Source organism: Microplitis mediator, chromosome 1 (genome assembly GCF_029852145.1).
Source record: "Microplitis mediator isolate UGA2020A chromosome 1, iyMicMedi2.1, whole genome shotgun sequence".
NCBI lineage: Eukaryota > Metazoa > Arthropoda > Insecta > Hymenoptera > Braconidae > Microplitis > Microplitis mediator.
This window is the reverse complement of record NC_079969.1, coordinates 7,917,450-7,942,303: the sequence shown is the minus strand read 5'-3', so window position 1 is coordinate 7,942,303 and position 24,854 is coordinate 7,917,450. Positions and strand designations below refer to the sequence as shown.

At 26.5% G+C, this 24,854-nt stretch overlaps 3 protein-coding genes across 3 annotated transcripts; 2 read left to right on the top strand and 1 right to left on the bottom strand.

Annotated features, from left to right (window-relative positions):
• Window positions 1-3,723: 3,723 nt before the first annotated feature.
• On the bottom strand, window positions 3,724-5,123 carry LOC130678217 (uncharacterized). The gene has a single exon (XM_057485301.1). It carries the CDS (start codon window positions 4,930-4,932, stop codon window positions 3,790-3,792), a length of 1,143 nt encoding a protein of 380 aa, XP_057341284.1. The 5' UTR covers window positions 4,933-5,123; the 3' UTR covers window positions 3,724-3,789.
• A 2,947-nt stretch (window positions 5,124-8,070) lies between these two features.
• Window positions 8,071-14,388, top strand: LOC130678216 (uncharacterized). Its single transcript, XM_057485300.1, has 8 exons — window positions 8,071-8,799; window positions 10,159-10,297; window positions 10,371-10,520; window positions 10,594-10,778; window positions 10,844-11,064; window positions 11,126-11,349; window positions 12,423-12,564; window positions 12,643-14,388. The coding sequence occupies exons 1-8, from the start codon at window positions 8,221-8,223 to the stop codon at window positions 12,974-12,976; spliced, it is 1,974 nt and encodes a 657-aa protein (XP_057341283.1). The 5' UTR covers window positions 8,071-8,220; the 3' UTR covers window positions 12,977-14,388.
• Window positions 14,389-14,935: 547 nt separating this feature from the next.
• Window positions 14,936-23,083, top strand: LOC130678215 (ras GTPase-activating protein-binding protein 1). The gene is made up of 7 exons (XM_057485299.1): window positions 14,936-15,392; window positions 16,351-16,744; window positions 18,911-19,094; window positions 19,185-19,898; window positions 19,972-20,412; window positions 20,488-20,623; window positions 22,740-23,083. The coding sequence occupies exons 2-7, from the start codon at window positions 16,635-16,637 to the stop codon at window positions 22,868-22,870; spliced, it is 1,716 nt and encodes a 571-aa protein (XP_057341282.1). The 5' UTR covers window positions 14,936-15,392; window positions 16,351-16,634; the 3' UTR covers window positions 22,871-23,083.
• Window positions 23,084-24,854: the final 1,771 nt, after the last annotated feature.

Below are 24,854 nucleotides of genomic sequence, written 5' to 3'. Positions count from 1 at the left end.
TGAGATAATTTTAAAAATTAAAGCTCAATTTTGATAAAAATACAAGTCTACTATTTAAAAATATATATTTTATGTGACTAATCAAGATATTGAGTTTGATTTTAATTTAAAAAATTTTAAAAATACAATACTAACTTTTTTAAAAAAAATCTTAATTAGTTTTTGATAACTGCGAGTTTATTAAAGTCTTGATATTAAATTTATCGTATTTATAAACTAATTATACATGAAAAAAAAATTTTTAATTAAAATTCAGGTTTTTAAAATAACTATCAGTTTTAAAATAAATATTATTTAAAATAAATTTACTTATGGACAACAAAAGAAACAATTATTTATATGAAATGAAATAAAATAGATTGTGATTTTAATTTTGTGACATTTATCACTCGGAAATTTAAAATTATGTTAAAATAAAGTATATAAATAAGTTTATTTATAATTATATTCATATTTTTTATTTCGGACTGATTTAAACTTGTTAATAATTTCAAGTAATTTTCTTGTAATTTTCATTGCAATTCTGAACATCCGTATTAATTATTCGCTATCAAGAAGGTCAAGTAAAATTATTAGTTGCTTATTAACCAGAAAATTAGTTTATGATAACTAAGAATATTTGTTCCTAGAGGATTTAATTTATAAGGTAAGTGGTTTTTTTTTAACATGGCGAGTGTTTTACAAAAATTTCACAGAAAGTTTACTTTGAACGTAAGTATACAAAAATATGTTCAGCAAAATGACAATCTAATACATGAGATGTAATTTCATATATAATTTGAAATTCTCCATAATAAAGACTTATATCAGTAATTAATAAGTTTTATCATGATTCAGCAGAAAAAAACTTTTCATACGTCAGTTTACTTACACGGAGAAAAATGTTGGCTCGAAACCTACCAATTTTTATTATGCTGTCGACCGAACTTGAAACAGGAAGGGAAGCATCCAAAAAATTATTATACTGATACGAAAAATTATTCATGCTGTAATACAACACTTACTACGTGCGAGAAACTTATCGATAAGCTTTAATAACAATTATTTTCATACATTATAATAATTATGATGCGGCATAATCATTTTTTATAAGAGCATAATAAATTTTTGAATACTTCACTTCCTGTTTCAAGTTCGGTCGACAGCATAATAAAAATTGGTAGGTTTTGAGCCAACATTTTTCTCCGTGTACATAAAATTTTTTTTTTTATGGTGTACGTTAGTTGGTATGGTGTAAGATATAAACTCATGGTGTATCAAAAAAACAAGCAAATGAATACGCCATCAAAATTATGGTTCACAACATTGGCGAACATTTGTACAAGAGACTTGAAACAGATTTCTTGCGCTGAAATTTAAAAAGTTATTGCTGCAGATTTTTACCCCATAAACTTGTACCAGATTGCGCCTTCTAACTTCATATGTTATACTTTTTACTCCATGGAACAAAGAGCAGTGGAAAATAACTGTTTAGTATAAAAACAAGGCTCGTATTACAAATATTGGATAATATATTTAAGAATACATAATATAAATATTTATTCCATCGGAAAATGAATATTCTATGGATACATTTCAGTTTAACTGAGGAAAGAAAATTAAACTACCGATTTATGAAGAAATGTCTAGAAAGATCAAATATCTCAGTATATATTAAATAGATCTGATATCATAGATGTTTATATGCCAACATACGACTCTATGAAAAACTGCATTAGACTTTTTTGGGTTTAAAACATAATATAGGCTTGGAATGAACCTTTTGGACTTGAAATTTTATAAGTCGATAACATGTGAGTTTATATATTAATATTATAAAATTAATTATTATGTGTTTATGAGATATAATTTTTAATATGCGGAGTTCATATTGCTTGAATATAAGCATATAAAATATACTATATAATATATATATGTATTAGGGTGTACCATTTTGAGGCGACTTTTTTTTCAACAAAAAAAACAGACTGAAAACTTGCAGGAAGGTGAGAAAAGAAGCCTGTTCAAAGCGGAGCTCTTAATATTAATATTTAGAGGTGCCTATTTATAATTTTCCATTTTCCATTTAAATAACATGGGAAAAAAAAATTTTTATTTTTCTAGCTCGGCATTCGCACATCATATAAATGAGTCCATAGGATATTCTTGTAGAGAATTTAACGCTCTACAAAAAAGGTCTTATCATTTTTTGATAAATCCATCTATTAGAAAGTTATTGGAGCTGGAAGTCAAATCTATAATAATTTTCCAGATCTTTTTACTTTTCCAGCAAAACTATCAGACTTATCGAAAAATGTCATAGGATCTTTCTTATAGACAATTTTATTCCCTACAAATTATTATAGATGAAGTTTTATGAAATTTCGCATTGTTTTCTAGTTATTTTCATTTTAATGTTAATTTCTCAGAATAGATTAGAAGACTTCTATTTTTACGAGCTTGGCATTAAAATGAAAATGACTAGAAAACAGTGCGGGATTCGAATAAACTTTATTGAGAATAATTTGTAGGGAATAAAATTGTCTATAAAAAAGACCCTATGACATTTTTTGATAAGTCTGATAGTTTTGCTGGAAAAGTAAAAAGATCTGGAAATTTATTATAAATTTGACTTCCAGCTCCAATAACTTTCGAATAGATGGATTTATCAAAAAATGATAAGAGACCTTTTTTGTAGAGCGTTAAATTCTCTACAAGAATATCCTATGGACTTATTTATGAGGTGCGAATGCCCAGCTAGAAAAATAAAATTTTTTTTTCCCACGTTATTTAAATGGGAAAATGAAAAATTAGAAATAGGCACCTTTAAATATTAATATCAAGAGCTCCTTGAAAAAAAAGTCGCCTTAAAATGGCACACCCTAATATAGATATATCATATTCGTATCCAATACAAAAAAATATATACCGGCAAAATAGTATACATATGACAGTACTAAAGATTCAAGCCGGATGTATACTATTTTACTGAAATATATATTTTTCGCGCGGAATATTTTGAAAATCTATAATTGTATAATAAAAGCGGCAAACAAACAGTTATTTTAATATCAACAATTTTTCACATTATTAATTATACTATAATATAAACTGTGTTATATTATTTAGTATAATTTTAAAATATAAATTTTTTTCATTCAGGATTTAAGCCAACTTACCTCTGCATCATTATTTCACATATATTTAGACACTGGTTTTAATTACATCAGATAATTTAAATTCTTATGAATTATTATCCCTAACAAATCATTTTTTTAACAAAAAAAAAGTCTTTACTTTAAAATTTCTTTCCCTTAATAATTATTTGATATTTTACTCATCAAATTTCATCATTAAAATAAAAAACTCGACTTACAAGTTTTACTCTTAGAAAAAAAATTTTTTAAAAAATGCATTTTTTAATTCCGACTATTTTTAATAAATATAAATTTTTATATGAATTAAATTAAAAAAAAAAAAAATTATTACCGCCTTCTGTATTCAAATATTTTTAAACTTAACAAAAAAATAAATTTACACTTCGTACAATAAAATAATGAATTTTATTGTCCGCAGTAACTGACCCATTTGACCCATACTTCATTTACCTTTGAATAATATTTTACAAATATATCACTTACCATAATATCTGATCTAGATAACATTCATATATTTTTAGAACCAAATTTTTTTACTGCGAATTTATTTAAATAAAATAAAACGCGCGTATTTTAAAAAACAACTTTTATTAAAAAATAAGTCAACTTACAAAATATACAAATATATAAGACTATAAATAGTTTTAAAAAATCATTTTTTATCAATGCGCACTCCAACTCCTCCGAGATTCGTCCGTGTGACCAAAAATCCATCGGCAATCAGTTGACTCGATAACTGATCGACGACTTGATTTGAAATATAAGGCGGTAATAAAATATATCCATACCCGCCTCCGCCCGCACCAGTCATTTTAGCTGACAAATTAAATTTTTTTGCTTCCGCACAAATTTTTTCAAGTGATGGATGTGAAACCTGACAACTCGTAAGCAACCCATGATTTATTTCCATAAAAGTCATTAATTGCTGATACGCATCAACCGATTCTTGATCATCAAGTTCACTTATTTTTCTAATAACAGCCAAAGCTTCTTTCGAAACATTATCAATAGACTCCAAAATAGGGTCATATATTTTAGGAAATTTGTTTTTTAACTCAGCAAATTTCTCTACCAACTTTTTAGTACTGCGAGGAACTTGAGTATCCACAAGTAAAATTTCCATCGGTTTGACTCCAAGTATCGGCTTTAGCTCCAATTTTTCGTCCTTTTTGAATTCAATAACTGACCCATAAATTGCTACCGTATGGTCTATACCAGATGGCGTTCCATGCATTATCTTCTCGCAATTCATCGCGTACTCCGACACTTTATCTAGTTCATTTTTATTCAAATCAGTGGTCAATCCCTTTTGCAAATTTGACCAATGGATAAAACACGTCGAAATGCAGACAGCAAATGAAGCCGAACTTCCCAAACCCGAACCTATTGACAAACCGGTATCGAGAAACAGCTCAAAAGGCTTGAGATCAAAACTTTCACTCTGTAATACGGCAATAAGTAGATATACTAAAGCCTCTAATCCAAGTTTTTGGTTTACTCCGGAGTAATTAAGCCCGCTAACGAATTCGCTGACGTATTTATAAAAATTTTGATGGTTTTCTCTGTACTTAGGGCATTTTTCAACTTTAAAGTATTCAATAATACGTTTCAAAGGTATTTCAATATTCAGATCTAATTTTGGCATTAGTAGATTTATGTTGTCATGATTTGGCAGCTCAGTGAATTTTAATGTTGTACGCAAATCTAAGCTCGCTGCTACTGCAGTTTTGTTATAAACAACAGCATGCTCGCCAAAAAGAATGACTTTACCGGGAGCAGACACTTGGAATTCCATTTTTAAATTATAATTGATAAATTTTATGGTAATTTAAAAATTTTAAATTTGAATTATTAACACAGCACTGACAGCAATTAATACTTTTTAAAAAACGGTTCTTTAAATGGTAATCACATGTGTCACTTAGAAAGCGGACTGTTTATGAGCGACCTAGTATACGCTTTTGACGGTACTGGAGAAATTATATATTGAAAGATATATGACGTAATGTAGCTGTGATGTTAGTGGGAAAAAGTGGCGCGCGCATATTGAAAGTGGGGAACCACAGGCGCTTAAAAATAGTTAAGTCAGGTATTTTTTTTTTTTAAGGCATTATTGCTTATATTCGATATAAACGATATTTGAAATTGTAATTACGTCAATACATTAAGAGATTATGAATTATGATGATTCTATAGATAAGTGTCTTCGTCAATAAAAAGTGTTTTATTAACTTATAATATGAATATGAATAACTTGTAACAAATATATGAAGTCTTGTATAATTAGGATCATATTTTGAAATGTATATCGATAGCTAGTAAAATAGGAATTGCATAAAGTGTTTTTAAAATACCAGTTGGGGCTGGAATCTAAATTGAAATGAAACTTTTGACATCTTGATGATGTACAGTAACTACAAAAAATTGCAATCAAACTTTTTAGCTCTTATATACGTAAAATAACATGTGAATTTGACGTGAAATTAAAGCTGCTAATTTACATTCCTGCATGGAAAAGCTATATATTAGGGTGGGTTGAAAAAAAACTTTTTTTTGTTTTTCTTAGCATGGGGGTAGAATTTGTACCTTGCAAAAAAAAATTTTTTTTGACTCAACATTTTGAGGTGGCCCACTCGTTTTTTAAATAAATAATTGATCAAACGGGGTAGTTCCAACGAAAATAATTTTTTTTTGTCCAAAATCGTGGAACACATCTAACACGTGTCGAATGTGATTTTTTTTTACTCCACTTTCATTTTAATTCAAAAGAAAATGCTTTTCATTTTTTGATTTTTTACTTAACTTACAAAAATAATATTAGGAAAAAAATTTTTTAAACTTTTGACTTTTAATTAGCTTACGAGGGGACACCCTACAGATTCTAGAACACCATTTTTATATTTTTTACTACCACCCGTTCTCAAGTTATTGATAAGAGAGAAGTTAATTAGTAACTTTGAAGTGTTTAATCGAAAATTTTATGAAAATTTGTGATAAAATTGTAGAGTTTTGAATATTTTTTTATTTATAACTAATCGATAACAACAAAATTCATTTATGAACAATATCAACACAATATTAACAATAATTAAAATTCAATAATTTTAAATTGAAAGTACAAAACCCAACTTCTCAATAACTTGAGAACGGGTGGTAGTAAAAATATAAAATTAGTATTATTATACATATTAGACTGATTAAAAAAAATCGACTAACTTTTTTTTTCTTCATTATATCGAAAATATTGTTGGAAATGACGAAAAAAAAATACTGTGAAAGTTTGAGCTCTTAATATTAATATTAACAACTGCCGCATCGCAATTTTCTATTTCCCGTTTAAATAACATGGGAAAATTTATTTTTTAAGCTTTGGAATTTTGTAGCTCACGGTGGGACCAATACTTTTAAATGTCCAAGACATATTCTTACAGGAAATTTGACGCTCTACAAAAAAGGTCGTTTATACACGGAAAGAAAATTATGGGAAGTTTTGCTATGCATTATGGGAATGGTTCCCATAATGGTATGGGAATAGTACCTATACTACTATAGGGATGGTTCCCATATATTATGGGAACCATTCCCATAATAGTATGAGAATAGTTCCCATACCATTATGCGGGAATGGTTCCCATAATATTATAGGAACCATTCCCATAATGGTATGGGAATCATTCCCATACTATTATAGGAATGGTTCCCATATTGGTATAGGAATGGTTCCTATATTGGTATAGGAACTATTCCTATAATATTATGGGAACTATTCCCATAATGTTATGGGAACCATCCCTATAATATCATAAAATTTTTTTTTTGCACAATAGTGTAGAAATTTCCCAAAATTTAAATTTTCTTGAATGTTTTGTGCTGACAAAAAATTCTTGTTAAAAATTTTAATGTTTTTTTGCCAAATACGATTTTTTTTTTCAATGTTTGAATTTTTGTTTTTATGTCTAATAATATTTCTGTGTATTGTAGAAGTGATTACCACACTTCTTTAAAATAATTTTTTCATGATAATATGGGAACCATTCCCATAATATTATAGGAATGGTTCTTATAATAGTATGGGAACTATTCCCATAATATTATGGGAATGATTCCCATAATGGTATACGAACCATTCCAATTGCATTATGGGAATCATTCCCATAATATTATGGGAATGGTTCCTATAATTTATGGGAATGGCTCCTATAAATTATAGGAACCATTCCCATAAATTATAGGAATGATTCCCATAATATTATAGAAAGTATTCCTATAAATTATAGGAACCATTCCTATAATTATAGGAATCATTCCTATAGTGTTATGGGTATCATTCCCATAATTATAGGAACTATTCTTATAATTATGGGAAACATTCCTATAATTATAGGAACCGCTTCCATAATTTATGGTCGTAATTCCTATGATGGTATAGGAAAAAATTTCACAAAATTATGGGAACCGCTGCCATAATTTTCTTTCCGTGTATTCTTTCGATATTTTTATTTCTTCAAAAGTTATTCGAAGCTGAAGTTAGGTTGGCGATAAATTTGCATATTTCCCTCATTTTTTCTCAGAGAAAATTTTCGATATTTCTCACAAGTCGGATGTTATTTGCAATTAACTGAAAATTTTCTTAAATAATCTAAATTTTGTTGCTTAAAATTAATTATATTAAATTTTCAGTTAGTTATGCTGATTAAATTTTAAAGTATCTAAAGAATATCTCAAACTACCATAAAATATGTTGTATATATTTCAACAATACGTAATTTCTAGTGCTCATGACCTGTTGCGCCTGTTTGTAAACAAAATTTCGAAATCCACAGTATGAATGGTCTTTATTTTTCTAATCACTGTCATAACATATAATACAGACTACGATTATCAATATAAAAATATATGACGTATTCATAGATTTGCATCTGATAATAAACAGTCAATTTATCTAACAAGTTCAGTGAGCAACTTCTAAGTGGATTTAATAAATATTTTAAATTTCAAATTTTTTTACTAAAAGTGTTTTCTAAAATAATTTTTTTTGCAAGTTCGTAATTTTCAAATTTCCGTCTGCTTTTAATAAGCGAAAATGGATTATAAATTTTTACATATAAACCGGATGACTATGATTATTATTTATTATTTATTGATACCGATAAATTTATCTGTGGCCCAGTCGCTGAATGTTGAAGAAGCGGCCATTGAATTAATAAATAATTTTGAAAAGTTAATATCAGTTAATAGTACTGACACTGAAATTTTGGAAAATAATCGAGTTAATACATTAAAAAATATACATGATATATTTGAAAAAATTCAGTCATATGATTCATATGATCGTGAAAATAATTATCTGATAGAAGATACATTTCAAGAGGCTCTTGTTAACTTGTCATTATTCAGTGAATGGAAAAAGAATGGGGACTTTTTTGAGTCGCTCAATGATATTGAAAGTCGGTTTAATTCTCAAGTTAAAGATTTCCTGATTATGTACAAGGAATTTTCGACTAGAATGATTAATTATTTTAATGATAACTCGGCTCATTTTGATCATTCTTACAGCAATTCTTTAAATTTTATCGTACGTCATTCTACGGATATTAACGATTCAAATAAACCATGTGCTCACAATATATATGATATGCAAATAAACTTTTGGAAACTAATGGTAAATATGATAAATTATTGAATTATTTTGAGCCTAACCCGGGAAAAATGAAAATATATGACCATATATGAAAATTTGTCATACATGCGTCATATGTATCCATCTATAGAACAAATATGTACATATTTGGGCATATATGCTTCATATAAGACCAATTTTCTTGTACGCTCCATTTATGGACATATATAATTCATTTTTCGCGAAAATGGAAAATTGATGTATCTTAAAGAGGGTAAATGGAAGTAATTTTCAAAATATACGACAGTTCCTGGTAGCACTTTTAGTCAAGATCTTGGAAAAACAGATAGATTAGGATGTGCCATTTTAGAGCACTTTTTTTTAATGCACTAACAGCTTCTATACTTGCAGGAAGGTAAAATAAAGTGTCTGTTAAAATTAGTGCCCTTACTCATTTTACAGATAAGTTCAGGATATATTTTTATAGGGAATTAAACACTCTACAAAAAAAGTCTCTTATCATTTTTTGATAAATTCATCTATACAGTAGTTATTGGAGCTTGAAGTCAAATTTATAGTAAATTTCGAGATTTTTTTACTTTTCCGGCAAAATCATCAGACTTATCAAAAAATATGATGAAATCTTTTTTTTAGATAATTTTATTCCCTACAAATTAGTTCGAATAAAGTTTTTTCAAATTTTGCATAACTTCCTAGTTATTTACATTTTAATGTCAAGCTCTTTAAAAAATAGTGTTCTGATGGATTTCAAGAACTTGATATTAAAATGTAAATAACAAAATTAAAATGAAACCGATTCATTCCGATTCAAAATTTGAAATGGGATTTAATCGGAAAATAATGTTTTTATTTTTGTACATTTTTTCCGATTGAAACTGATTCATTTCGATTAAACTCAATCGGAATTTTTAACCAGGGAATTACTACACGGAAAAAAATAATAAATTTTATAATACGTGTCGTCAATTTTCTAAATATTAGTTACGATTTTTAACGTTCAAATAGTAATTTTTCTTGCATAGACAATAAATTTTTATACTTATCCTGTGATTATTCACATTTTAATCATAAATGAAAAAAAAAATATTTAGAATCTTTGATTAAGAAAAATGATTTGAAATGATTCAAAACAATTTGAAATTATTTAAAATAATTTGAAATTATTTAAAATAATTTGAATCGACTTATATATAGATATACACTTAGCATGGAGTAAATCGTTTTTCTTAATAAGGGATGATAGTATTTATTAATCACTTTATCATTATATTTTACTTGTTGTTCTCAATTTACATAGTTCATTTTTTTTCGTGTAGGGTATAATCAAAATATCATTTTTGCTTTAATTTCTTCACTATGGTTATTAACAAATTTTTTTAGAAAAATCATGACATTAATTGTGGTAAAAAATCAATATATAATGGATTATATGACTTATATAACGATATTTTGATTGGAGTTTATAAAGGATATACTATATCTTTTGTAGATTATGAATTACGTAAACTAAAACAATTTCGTAAGTTATTTTTATTCATTAACTTATAGTTTAAATATAAATTTAATATCATTATTTACATATATATATTTAGAAGATTTTTCATGGATCCAACGGAATCTTTTGGACGATTTTAAAAATACTGTTATAAAGTTAATTGAAACTGGCCATTACTATTTAGATTCAATGAATAAGACTGATAACAGAATGTACAAAAATTGCGATCCAAGAGAGTGGTCGGAAGGTTTGTTTCATATATTTTTATTTTAACACAGCTCAATAGACTTCATTAATTTATTCAATGGTAAAATTTTTAGACAGGAATTATATCCGCATTAAAAATCACGTGTCGTATTATGAACCAAGTACTAAATGGTATTACGATCAAGACGCTTTTTATCTACGGAATCCAAAGCCAGAATTTGAATGCAATGGGACAAAGATATACTATGCTTCTGGAGATCTATCAATAGGAATCGTATATAGCTTCTATTGCCCATTTGTAAGTTGATACGTTTGATTTATGATATTATAAGAATTAATAAAAATTGATTAATCAAATTTCAGGTTTTTCTGGATAATGATGATTACAATAATGATAGAAGTTGTCAATTGTATTCTCCTAGTGATTTCATGCGATACAAAAATAAACATTGGTCATCTGCGTGTATTTCAGGAGATCATAGTGTGTTAGGAAAATTGTGCTCTTGCGACAAACAAAGCGATAGTGATACTAGTATTCGTACAATAAGTTTAAAAGAATATTATACCAATAGTTCCGATAATCGGTAATCAAATCAACGTTTTTATTTAAATAATTTACAATATTAATTGAATTTATTTTACTAGAGTCGTTACGGGAATCAGATTTGCTGTTGAAAAAAATATAATAACGATACAAATCCAAGATGGACAATTGATCGATGGTATAATAGATCCGAACAGTGTTAGATGGAGAACTGATGATGATTATCCATCTGATGAACAAGATCCCAAAACTGTTCGGCTCGATTATAAAATACGAGGGTTTAATTTAGATGACATTGAATTGCCTGAAGGACAATTCGTTACAGGTACAAAATTTTTTAGCCTGTTTATTAGTTGTACCTTGACGGAAGAAATAAAATTAGGCGCTAAAACCGGACAAAATCCTGTTGTAGCAACAGGATTTTCATATTTCAGCAACAGGACAAATCCTGTGAGAGCAACGGGATAAAATCCTCTTGCAGCAACAGGATTTTTTCTGTTGAGTAGATAAAATAAGGAACAAAATTTAGAAAAAAATTCCTCTGTGTAAAAATATTGATACACGGAAAAAAATTAACTACTCTGTTAACATGAATAAGTGAAATAAGTGAATATCCACTAATTCCAAGCGCAAACCGAACCACTTATTTCGAAAAGTGGTTCGGTTGGCTCTTAGAATTAATGAATATTCACTTATTTCACTTATTCATGTTTAGAGAGTATATAAATTGAGAATGATAAGTAATATGATGATAAAGTAATCAGTAAATACTATCATTCTAAATAGTAATTTTTTCGTTTATGATTCAAACGTGAATAATTACAGTATAAGTATAAAAATTTATTATCTATGTAAGAAAAATTACTATTTGAACTTTAAAAATCGTAACTGATATTTAGAAAATAGACGACACGTATTATAAAATTTACTATTTGAATGTTAAAATTCCCCATATTGACAAAACCGGGTTCTGGGATATAATTTCAAATAGGAATTTTTAAAGTTTTTTTTTTTCCGTGTAGAAAAGAATTAAAAATGATGAAATTTGAATTCTTTTCAACAATTTGAATTCTTTTGTTTGTATATATAGATATACAGTTTGCATGGAGTGACCGCTTCTCAATTTTTTTCAATCAGTATTTTTAATCAGGGTCAGTTTAGAAAAATTCATATTTTGAAAAAAAATTTTAATTTTAAAAACGGGATTTTCTCCCGAACTTAATTTTTTTTCAAATTTTTAAATTTTACTATACTGACAAAAAAAAATTGGTGCATGAAACTAGTTCCTTATTTTATTGATTTCACGAAAAATCTTGTTGCCCCACAGGAATGCGTTCTGTTGCAGCGCCTATTTTTTTCCGTGTTTAATAACTTTACAAACTTCTTTTAAATTAACAGGAGTGAAATTCGTATTAACGAAAAATGATCGTATATCATTAGCAGTTAGAGGCTCGATAATGTATGACAATAGAATTGGCAACTTTTCACCACCTGTTGAAGACCAATGGCATTATCCATCCGAAATAAATTCTACTCGAAGGTATAATTTATTAAAACTTCAAAATTACGTTATCAATGTCATGATTTGTTATAATCTTACACTCTGTATCTATTTTAGATCGAACATTGATGTAAATTATCCAAAAAATCCAACAGATTTAAAAGTACTGACCACCGAAATAAGTAAATCAGGACAGCACTACATAAATCTATCGATATCAACATTTTCTAGCTCGAATCATAACACTGCTGTGGTACCGCTATTAGATTCCCGGGCTGTTGAGACTTACCCACCATCAGGAATTGGCGGGCTGGGATTATTTTACACTGGCCACTCAGGCTACGGTGGATTTTTGGCATTCAAATATTTTTCTTCACAATACAAACGATTTTCTCGATTGCCCATACGTTCAATCATCTCCAATATGAAAACTCCTGCAATCTACTTATAATTTATCCCTTCTACAATACTATTATTTGAATGTTTCGCTATTTAATTTTGAAAGAAAAATTATCAAATCATAATTTTTTGAATTGTCAAATATTTCAATTGTATTCAAAATAATTTTTATAAAACCAATAATTTTTTTAAACCCAAGAAGCACAAAGCAATTTGAGTGTTTAAATTACAAATTAAAATAAACGTATTGAATCCAAACCGAAACATTTGAAATCCCGCATTGATTTAATTTATCTTTTTTTTCATTTCTAATTAATGAATTTTAATACTTTCTAATTATTTCAACTCACCTCTATCCGTTATAATCTAATTTTTTGAATCCGGATTTATTATTTTCTATGCCATTTTTAGCACCATTGCAAATTGGATAAAATTCAAATGGATAGAACTCAATTCTCTATAATCTAATTCGTTTTAAGTTGCTGGGTAAATATGTAAATAAATATGTTTACAAATTTATCTATTCGTTTAAAAAATCGAGTTTTCAATGATTTTTTTTAGAAGACCTCCGAGTCAGAATATTGAGCCTACAAGACGATTTTTAATTGTTTTTATCGATAAATAAATAAAAACGAGCAACCTGCAGTCACTACGTAACTGCCCAAATATCACTACTAAATTTATAAAATACGCAGAAAAAAAGGATTTCATGCCACAACAAAATTTTAATTTGCACCAAGAAATTTTATGCATTATCAATTAAATACAAAAATTGTCTTGGAGCGAGAAAAGATTTTTTCGGTCAAGAAATAATTCCTTGCACCAACTAATTTTTTCTAGTTCTAAATCAATTTTTGTTTTCAATTCACAATGCAAAATATTTCTTGGTGTAAGTAAAAATTTTCTTTAGGCGAGTAAAGATTTTTTGTGTCAATGAATCCTTTTTTTTTCTATGCCCACTTTTTTGGCTTTGAGAAGCTTCCTAAAACCAAAAGGGAGCATAAAAATCTGTCATTTTGGAATAAGTAACGCGATATAAATAATATAGCTATATGAATCGTTTATTTGAGAAACCCCATAAGTCAAGAAAACAAAATTTTTCAGGAAACACAAAAAACATTTTTTTGGAAAAACTTGAAATTAAAATAATAAATAAATAATTGAATACTACAATGTTAGCGTCTCTGAAAAAGATTCCGACAAGAAAAATTTAATTTTTTAACTGAAACTACTTAAAAAAATTATTTAAAGTTGATTGACTTATGGGGTTTCTCAACCAAACGGAAAAAAAAGTTATAAAATCATTGTTTTTTTAAATGTTTCCACTCAAATCATTTATTACACTAATAAAATGAAGTATTAGATATGTATTTGAACTCTGAAACTCAGAAATTACAAAAAATTATAATTAATTTAAACATTTTAATTAGTCATATAACAGTCAACAATAAAACAACATTTGAAATTAACTTCCCAAAAAAGCGCGAATTTTAAATAAAAAAAAAAAAATGATATTTGTAAAACTAAAACTGCATATGTTTATTTGAGTCATTGACTTATGGGGTTTCTCAATTAAATGAAATTGCTGTCACCCCATTAATTTTTTTTTAATCGCTGATTTGATGCATATTTTGATTGATTTCTATAAAGGGCATCCAAAGAACTCAAAAATGCAAAAAACCCAATTTCGTAAAAAGCATAACTTATGGGGTTTCTCAAGAAAACGATTCAGACATGGCGTGAACAAAATTTTCCTTATTCTCTTAATAATACAGATAATTACCATCATCATTACTTTCAAATTTAAATTATTTGCCCGCCATCTTCTACAGCTCGCAGCGCCAATACAGACCACCCTTTTAAATTAGTTATCAGTTTCTCCATAAGAGCGCGCTACTTTGAAATTACCACTGCTGGCACCTCTGCTAACCGAAGCCAAAGCTGAAAAAACTAACCAGCAAACTTCATATTATAAAAACCAACCGGCATTAAATCCTCACTGTCTAGTATTACTTGATCACATACATTTTAACAGTGAGGTTTGTGCTGAATCCACGGTGCACAAGGCATCAAAGCATATTTAAGTTAAATAAAGATAGCGATACCTAACACACATTTATAAGACAAAGATCATACATATATACATATAAATACCAACCATAAAACCATAACCATATATATCTATAGATTTATACTTATACATTTAGAAAAAAAAGGTTTTATATTCAGTGTTTAATACACAGTATCCAGTGATATTAAAATAACATTTATTTCATTTAAATAATATTTAAAATTAACTTTTTATACATCTTTAACACACATAAATTTGTTTAAAATAACCAATAACGCTTAGTAAATTTAAATAGTAATTAGTATTTAAATAAATACAATCGTTGCGTTTTTTTTTTAAATTTGTGGACCAGATTAAAAAAAAAAAAAAAACGTGCCATCAAATTGAATTTTTCGAGGTAAGTTCTAGAAAATTTATTACCCGGCTCAATAAATATATATACATATACATGCATATATTTATTTATTTATATTGTTTATAAAATTTGTTTAATATTGCAAATGGCGGATATATTTTTTGAGTTTAAATTTTGTACAAAAAATAACCTAAAGAAGTGAAATAATTTTTTTTTGTTGGCGCGTCGAAAAATCGCCATGCTTGTAACCGGGACCATCATAATCGCTGTCCTTTTTTATATCCTAGGCTTTTCCGTTGAATTTTAAGTTTCATTGTCTCGTTTTTGTGCCGACTAGTAGACTACCATTTTTTTTTTTTTATATATTTATTTGTTAGGTTATTGGATATTGATATTAATTTATTATTTATATTAATATATATTTAGTAGTAAATGTGAGTATAGTCATATATATATATACATATATGTATATATAATTGTATATTTAATAATAATTTTTAAATAAATAATTCTTATTGTTCAAAAATTTGAATTATAGTTTTTGAATTTTAAATATTATTAATTAATAAAATATACGAAATTTAAATTTAAAAAAGTTTTTTATGGTGAATAATTTTGGTGGCGTGTCGGCTTACGAAGGCTGAACACGAGGAGACCGCGTTGTTGTAATGAAAATTCGCCATGTGTATTTTTAAATAAATTATATTATAAATATATAAATGTATGTAATTAGTAATTATTTATTAAGTAATTAATAATTTATTAATAATAACGGAGTTAATCTATTGGTTTAAAAAAATTTTGATATTTAATTTTATTACGACGCATTTTTTTTGTGAATTTAAAAATTTTTCTTTGTCTTCATTATTTTTTTAAATTAAGAATTAATTAAATATTTACTCGAGTTTATAAATAAAAGGATCATATTTTTTTTTTACAGTAATTAATAAACAAATTAATTATAAATTTAATTTTAAAAAATCTTTTGTTTTTGTTTCAGAATTCAATTACGACATAATAAAAAAATTTTTATATAAAAGAAAAAAAAGACAAAAAAAAAACGTTCCCCATTTTGAATTGACTAAAGATTTAAAAAAAAGTAATAGTTTGCAACTAAGTAAAGTAGACAATAATAAAAATTTTTCATTTTTAATAATAACTTTGTAGTGTTGATCGTTTTTGAGTTGATTAAATAGATTAGATTTTTTATTTCTCGGTAGTATTTTTATAAAAATATAAAATATAATAAATAAATAAAAAAAAAAAAAGTAAGGAAATAAGGAAATGGTGATGGAGGCTTCACATTCGGCAGCACACTCAGCACGATCTGTTGGTCGTGAATTTGTTCGACAGTACTATACATTGTTGAATCAGGCACCAGCTCATTTACACAGGTAATAATCTTATTTATTTAATTAATTATCAAATAATTGATGTTAATTAATATTTCATACAAAGTCGAAATTCAAATACTAGATACTCATTTACTAAAAAATTTAATTCCACTACAATCTATACTTTTTTTTTTTTTTTTTTTAATTTTGGAGTCAGAAATTAATTTTAAATAAAAAGAATTTTTAAATTATCGCTGCTCAAATTTTCAGGAAAAATTTAATTATTTTTTGAGGAAAAAATTAAATAATAAAGAAATGACTTATAGATTAAAATTTTTATTAAATTTCAAAATTTTTATTTATTTAACTTAGACCCAACAGTCTAGTGGCCAATAATAGGGTCATTTACAATACTCATAAACTTAGATACAGTATACATAGTGGAAAAAATAAAATTTTACAATATATTCATAAGTATTAATATTACATTATATATTTTGGACTTAAATTATGAACGATCCAGAAGTTAACAGACAATTCAAAATTTTCGGATTTTTTTTTTCAACAAATCAATTGCAAAGAAATGAAAATTAAAAATATGCACATGTAGAAAATTTAAAAATCCACAGGTGCAATTTAAAAAAAATTTTTTTTTTTTTTAAATTTACTGTCTAAAAAAAAATCCAAAAATTATTAGACGTCGGCCAACTTCCGTTTCATAATTATGTAGTCTCACAGAAGTAATAAGTTCTTAAAGAACAAATGAAAAAAAATTTAGGGTTTTACCCAAGAGAAAATTTTTAACTGGAGTAAAAAATATTAGCAATTATATAGCAGAGCACTAAAAATTTCTAAATTCTTTTTTATCTCAGTACTGAGTTTTAAATTTAAACCTGTGGGATTTTCAAATCCCCCACTTAATTAACATAAAAAATAATTTTCTGCTAGATATTTTTTTTGAGTATTTTTTTATTTAAATATTTTTTTACGAAACTGCGCACTGTACTTTTGTAAAGAACTTAACGCCCTACTAAAAAAGTCCTGAGCCTCAAAGAACTTTTATAAATAATTTTTAAACTACAGAATTCTTTTTAAATTTAGGTGTCAGAGCGATGTAATGTCAATTATTAAATATTAATTAATATATCTAATCAAAGTAAACCATCTCTACTATCTAATAATTGATTATTTCTTATAAATATTTCGAAATTCTACCACAATTTTTTTTTTTTATAATATTTCGCTTTTTAAATTTGTCCTGTTTCAAATTTTGAATTTTTCTTTTTTAGTTCAATTATAATTTTTTTTTTTTTTAAACGAAATTCTCTATTCTACGAGTTGTTGTTTCATAAATATCGAATTTCAAACGAAATTTTTTTTTTTCGACAACTACCCGAATTTCCAGATAAATTTCTTAAAACTTGAAAAAATTATAGATTTTATATTAACCGACATTTTATATATTATAACCTTACTTTCTCACGCTGACAAAAATATATATATGTTGAAAAAAAAAAAAAAAAAAAAAAAATCTGAGTAGTAAATCAAAAAAATTATTTAACTTCATTTTGTTTTTATCGTAGAAAAATATTTCAATAAATAATTAATATTAATATGATACTGAAATTAGCCGACGTCGAATAATTTTTGGATTTTTTTTAAGAACAATGAATTATAAAAAAAAATATTTAAAAATATTACTCTTATAGTTTTTTTAATTTTCTACATGTGCATATTTTTAGTTTTTTTTTTATGTAATTGAGTTATTAAAAAAAAAAAAATTCAAAATATTTTGATTTCTTATGATTCTAAAGTTTGCAGAAAATTAACCTTTTTAGGAACTACAAGTGCAACTTTCGAAATTTTTTTTTTTTCTATTTTATCGTTCAAAAATAAAATCCAAAAATTATCAGCCATCGGTTGACTTCAGTTTCATTTTTTATGATTCTAAAGTTCCCAGACAATTAACAATTTTCGGATTTTTGTTTCAACAAATCAATTAAAAAAAAAATAAAGAATAAAAATATGCACCTATTGAAAATTTCAGAAACTACAGGTGCAATTTTTTGAAATATTTTTTTTTCTAATTTGTCGTTCAAAAAATAAAATCCAAAAATTATCAGCCATCAGCTGACTTCAGTATCACTTTTTTGTGATTCTAAAGTTCCCAGACAATTAACAATTTTCGGATTGTTCTTCAATAATAATTTTCTCTTTTTTTATCAGATTCTACAATCATAACTCAGCTTTCATACACGGTGGATTAGACAACACAGACCGTGATGTTATTCCAGCAGTGGGACAAAAGGAAATTCATCAAAAAATTCAGGAATTAAATTTCCGTGATTGTCATACTCGAATCAGTCAAGTTGATTCTCAAGCAACTTTAGAAGATGGAGTTGTCATTCAGGTAAATTTTAAAAATATTCATCTTCATTATCATTATCATCATCATTATTATTATTTTTATTTAAATAAATATTTAAAATTAATTATTTAGGTTACTGGTGAATTTTCAAATGCTGGAGAACCAATGCGCCGTTTTACTCAAACATTTGTACTCGCAGCCCGTGCACCCAAAACATACTACGTTCTCAATGACATTTTCCGTTATCAAGATCTCGGTTTTCCCGATGAAGAAGTTGAGTTAGAAACAGAAACATCAAATGAAATCGCAGAACGTACCGAAACTGAAGAAGGACATGAAGAAATAGAAATTGAAGAAGGCCAAGTACCACCAGTTGTTAATCAGACTGAGCATCATATTGCTCAGGTACCTCAGCAACCTCAAGCGCCGCCTCAAACTCAACAACCGGCAGCTATTCCACCTCAAATGTACTACCCACCGACAACCAACCAGATGATTGTCGTCAACGGAGCGATTCATGATCCGGAAGCAATGATCACTCAAGCTCAAATGATGCCGATTCCTCAACCAGCCGCTCAATTTGTCGAACCTGCCCCTGAATTTACTCAGGAAGAAGTTCCTGCTGAACACCAGCAGTCACAGCCTGAGCAAAATAACGAGGAGACGCGTAATGAAGAAAACCAGGACCAGCAGACAGATAATTTCAATCAGCAACCGGTTAATGAGAATGATAATGAACAGAATCAATCGACGGGCGTCAATAATAAACCTAAATCTTATGCAAGAACTGTCAGATCAAACGTCATGGCCGGAAACTGTAACATGATGCCCAAAACTATGTCACCTGTAAGTTTATTTTTAAAAAAATTTAAAATTTTATTTATTTAATTTTTTTTTTATTGACAAATTAATTTTTTAGCCTCCGGTATCAAATGTCAGGAACGAAGAGCGTCCAATTGATGTGTGGAATCCAACGAACCCAAACATGTCATCAAATGTAATGACACCTGGAGCTGGACAACCGCAGCATCAGCAAAACAGAATTCAAAATTCACAGCCACCACAACAGCAACGTCCCCGTGTTGGTCCACCGCAAAAAGATAACCGAGGCGGCGAAAGACGTCGCGATTGGCCGGACAGTCATCAACTATTTGTCGGCAATGTTCCTCATTCAGCGACAGAAACGGAGTTGAGAATAATCTTTGAACGGTTTGGAAAAGTTGCTGACCTTAGAATATTTTCAAAGGGAAACGAACGCAGCAAAGGACCTCAGGGTTCTAACAATTCAATGCGTGTTCCTCATTATGGTTTTGTTACATTTGAAGACTCTAATGTTGTTTCAAAAGTACTTGCGGCTTGTGTAAGTATTTTTTTTTCTCTTTTTTTTTTTTTAATTTTTAATTTTTAATTGTCTAATAAATAATTAAATTTGCAGCCAATTTGTTATCCGGATGAAAATGGACAAAAATTAAATATTGAGGAGAAAAAAAATAAACCAAGAATACCTGGTGATAATATGAGAAATCAAGACAATATGAGATCATCAATGGGTCCTCAACAACGTGGTCCAGGTAATTAATTTATTATTTATTTTTTAATAATACAAATTTTAATTTAAAAAAAAAATTGTTTAAAAAATTGAGGATAAAAATATTAACTAAAGAAGTTGTTTAAAAATTTAATGACTTAGTTTTTAAAAATGTCCAACTGCCATGTGGCCAATAACAGGGTCACAGTAAGATACATAAGTATAACAAAATGATGTGGCATCGAGTATTAGTATACAAAAAAAAAATATAAGATTAAATACTATAATTTGTCTTCCAAAAAGAGAAAGAAAAACAATATTGGAACATAATAAAAATAAAATAACAAAAGAAACGAAATTTAAATTACGTTATTTGAAGACAAGCTACTAGTGTATATAGTTACCAGTTGTCATGGAGTTAAATGATTATAATTGTTATTAATAATCATAATACTACCAACTGATGACTTAGTACTCATTATTATCGTTATTGTAATTATTAATAATAAGTAACACCAATAATAATAATGAGCAACTTACAGTCATTAGGTAACTGCAAAAGTATTACTGCCAATTTTATAAAATATGATGTGAATTAAACTTATTAAATTTAATAAGACAAATCACATCATTAACTCGGGAACTTATTGATTTCGGATCATGGGATTCTTGAAAAAAAATCTACACGGTCGTTTTTTTATTTTCTCTTAATTATCTATATTATTAAGAGAATAAGAAGAATTTTGATCCCGCCATATCTACATGATAGAATTAGTTAATGTTATTGAAATTGGTATCATTAGATAGGTCTTGACTTGAATTTGTGCCTTTTCATAGTTTGAACTCTTTTTAATTGCCAAGTATTGAGATAAATAGATTTATCTATTTCATTCGAATTACATTTATATTACGCGAGAAAAAAGGCGATCGTGTTTATTTTCTTTAAATAAATTGATACTTCAATTGAATCATTTACTTGAGAAATCCCATTAGTCAAGAAAACAAAATTTTTCAGGAAACACGAAAAATTTTTTTTTGGAAAAGCTTGACATTAAAATAATAAATAAATAATTGAATACAATAATGGTAGCGTCTCTGAAAAAGATTCCAACAAGAAAAATTTAATTTTTTAACTGAATCTACTTAAAAAAATTATTTAAAGTTGATTGACTTATGGGGTTTCTCAACCAAACGGAAAAAAAAGTTATAAAATCATTGTTTTTTTAAATGTTTCCACTCAAATCATTTATTACACTGATAAAATGAAGTATTAAATATGTATTTGAACTCTGAAACTCAGAAATTACAAAAAATTATAATTAATTTAAACATTTTAATTAGTCATATAACAGTCAACAATAAAACAACATTTGAAATTACCTTCCCAAAAAAGCGCGAATTTTAAATGAAAAAAAAAAAAAAATAAAATTATTTCTGTAAAACTAAAGCTACATATGTTTATTTGAGTCATTGACTTATGGGGTTTCTTAATTAAATAAAATTGCTGTCACTCCGTTAATTTTTTTTTAAACGCTGATTTGATGCATAATTTGATTAATTTCTATGGAGGGACATCCAGAGAACCCAAAAATTCAAAAAACCCAATTTCGTAAAAAACATGACTTATGGGGTTTCTCAAATATACGATTTAATTATTCTGTCACTAAATATGACTGAATGTCACTGAATGTATAGCTATATTATTTATATCGCGTTACTTATTCTAAAATGACAGATTTTTCTACTCCCTTTTGGTTATAGGAAGCTTCTTCTCAAAGCCAAAAAAGTTTGCATAGAAAAAAAAGGATTCATTGATACAGAAAATTTTTACTTACCCCAATAAATTTTTTGCATTGTGAATTGAAAACAAAAATTTATTTAGAACTAAAAAAAAATTACTCGGTGCAAGGAATTATTTCTTGACCAAAAAAATCTTTTCTTGACCCAAGACAATTTTTGTATTTAATTGATAATGCATAAAATTTCTTGGTGCAAATTAAAATTTTTTGCGGCAGGAAATCCTTTTTTTCTGCATATTTTATAAATTTAATAATGATATTTGGGCAGTCACATAGTGACTGTAGGTTGCTCGTTATTATTATTATAATTATTTTTGTTGTTATTGTCATCATAATAAATGAATATATATTTTATTGCAGGTGGACCAGGTGTAATGAGAGGTGGACAGCATCCACGTGGTGGTCGCGGTGGTTTTTCACGTGACGGCGGACGCGGTGGAATGAGACAACCAGGAATGGGAAACTCGGGTGGTTATCAAAATCGCCGTTAATAACTTGACTTTATAAAAATACTACCTCCATGAAAAAGAAAAAAAACAATTAACACAATTAACAATTTATTATATATTTAAATAATAATAAATATTAATTAGTAAATTTTTTTTTTCTTTTTCCACTTGAAAATAATTAAAAACAAAACTAAATAATAATTAATAATAAAACACATGCGTCAATACCGTTATAAATAATAATAATAATTAAAAGAAACAAAATAAAGTTAATTAATAATTAATACGTATTGTCGGCTGAACGAACACTACCTTCCAAAAAATTTTTCAAATTATAAAAAATCTAAAAAAAACGTTTAAACGCAATTATTACTATTATTATTTTTCCTTTTTTCATTTAAAATGTTTCTGCCATTTATTTTATAAATCATCATCATCAATAACGTTGACAAAAGTATAAACGTCCGAGTTCAAATGTTGACTTATCGTAAATTAATTGATTAATTAATTGTTTTTTTTTTTTTTTTGTAACTCGAATCGATCGTTAATCTTTAAACGTAATTAATTAATATTAATAATTTAATATTAAGGCTCCAGGAAATTTATTTCCTATTCCTATTTTTTTTTTTTAAGTTTTGTTTGTTCTTTTTTTTTTGTCTTTACTATTAATAATATAATTATTATTATTATATTTTTTTTTTGATTTATAATAAATATGAAAAATAAAAAAAAATATAACAATCATGTGTGATTTTATTTTTAAAATAATTATTATTTTTTTTTTAAGACTGCATTTTATTTTATTTCACTAAAATAAACGTACAAATTAAATTAGTTTCGTTTAATTATCCTGGAGTCTTTGACTCAATTATTATTTTTTTTTTAATTAAATAATTAATTAATTTAATTTATTAGTTTATTAATTTTTGTCATAATTGTAAAATTAAATAAAACTAATTATAGATGTAAATAAATAAGTTTTTTTTCTTAATTAGTTTTAAAATAAATCACTTGTCTAATTAATTTTTCGCGGGTTTCAAAAATCAATTAAAAAAAATTCAAGTTTTGGAGTTTCGTATCTTTTTTACTAAATTCTGGCTAAACTATTGAAGATATGATAAAAATGTATAGGGACACTTTTGTAGGGAATTAAATTCTCTACAAAAAATGTTCCCATGAATTTTTACGTAAATTCATTTTTTCAGACGCTAAGAATTTTTTTTTATTCGAGTAACAAAAATACGTAATGTTCTTTAAACTTTTAATTTAAATTGTGGGTTAATTTTTGCAGATACGGTTCAAATTGACTGGAATGATTTTGTAGGAAATTAAATTCTCTACAAAAAAGATGTCGGCCAATTTTACCGTAAACTCAATTGTTTAGCTGTAATTTTAAATTGAAGTAGAGAATTAATTAGACGTGATAAATTTATTTAAAAATTTATTTTTTTATTTTTTATTTTTACTCAGTTTTATAATTATGACAATTAAAGATTATTGTAATGACCTAATTTATGAATTTCTCAAAAATGTTAATTACTCTTTCACTCATATTAATTTCAATTGAACATTTCATTCTTTTTTTACTTAAAAAAAATTTTAAATATAATACGCGGCATTGGTTTGAAAACAAAAAAAAGCAGATAATAAATTGTAATAATAATTAAATAAATAGTAATTATTTCATACAAAAATAATTTTAATTAATTAATTCTGTTTAATAAAAAAAAAAAAAATTTCATTTAAATTTATAAATTTTAATTTATAATAAAAAAAAAAATTTTAATAATTTTTTTGTTAAAAAATAAATTAACAATAAAATATAAATGAATTTATACAAAAAAAAAGTCTATTTAATTAATTTTTTTTTAAATCTAATTATTAAAATAAATAAATTAATAGAGGAAAGATAAAAATTTTGAGATTAAAAAGTGAACAGTACATCTGGTTGTACGAATGTATATAAATGTATGTATATATAGACATATATATATGTATATTTGTGTTGAAAAAGATCAGAGGGTGT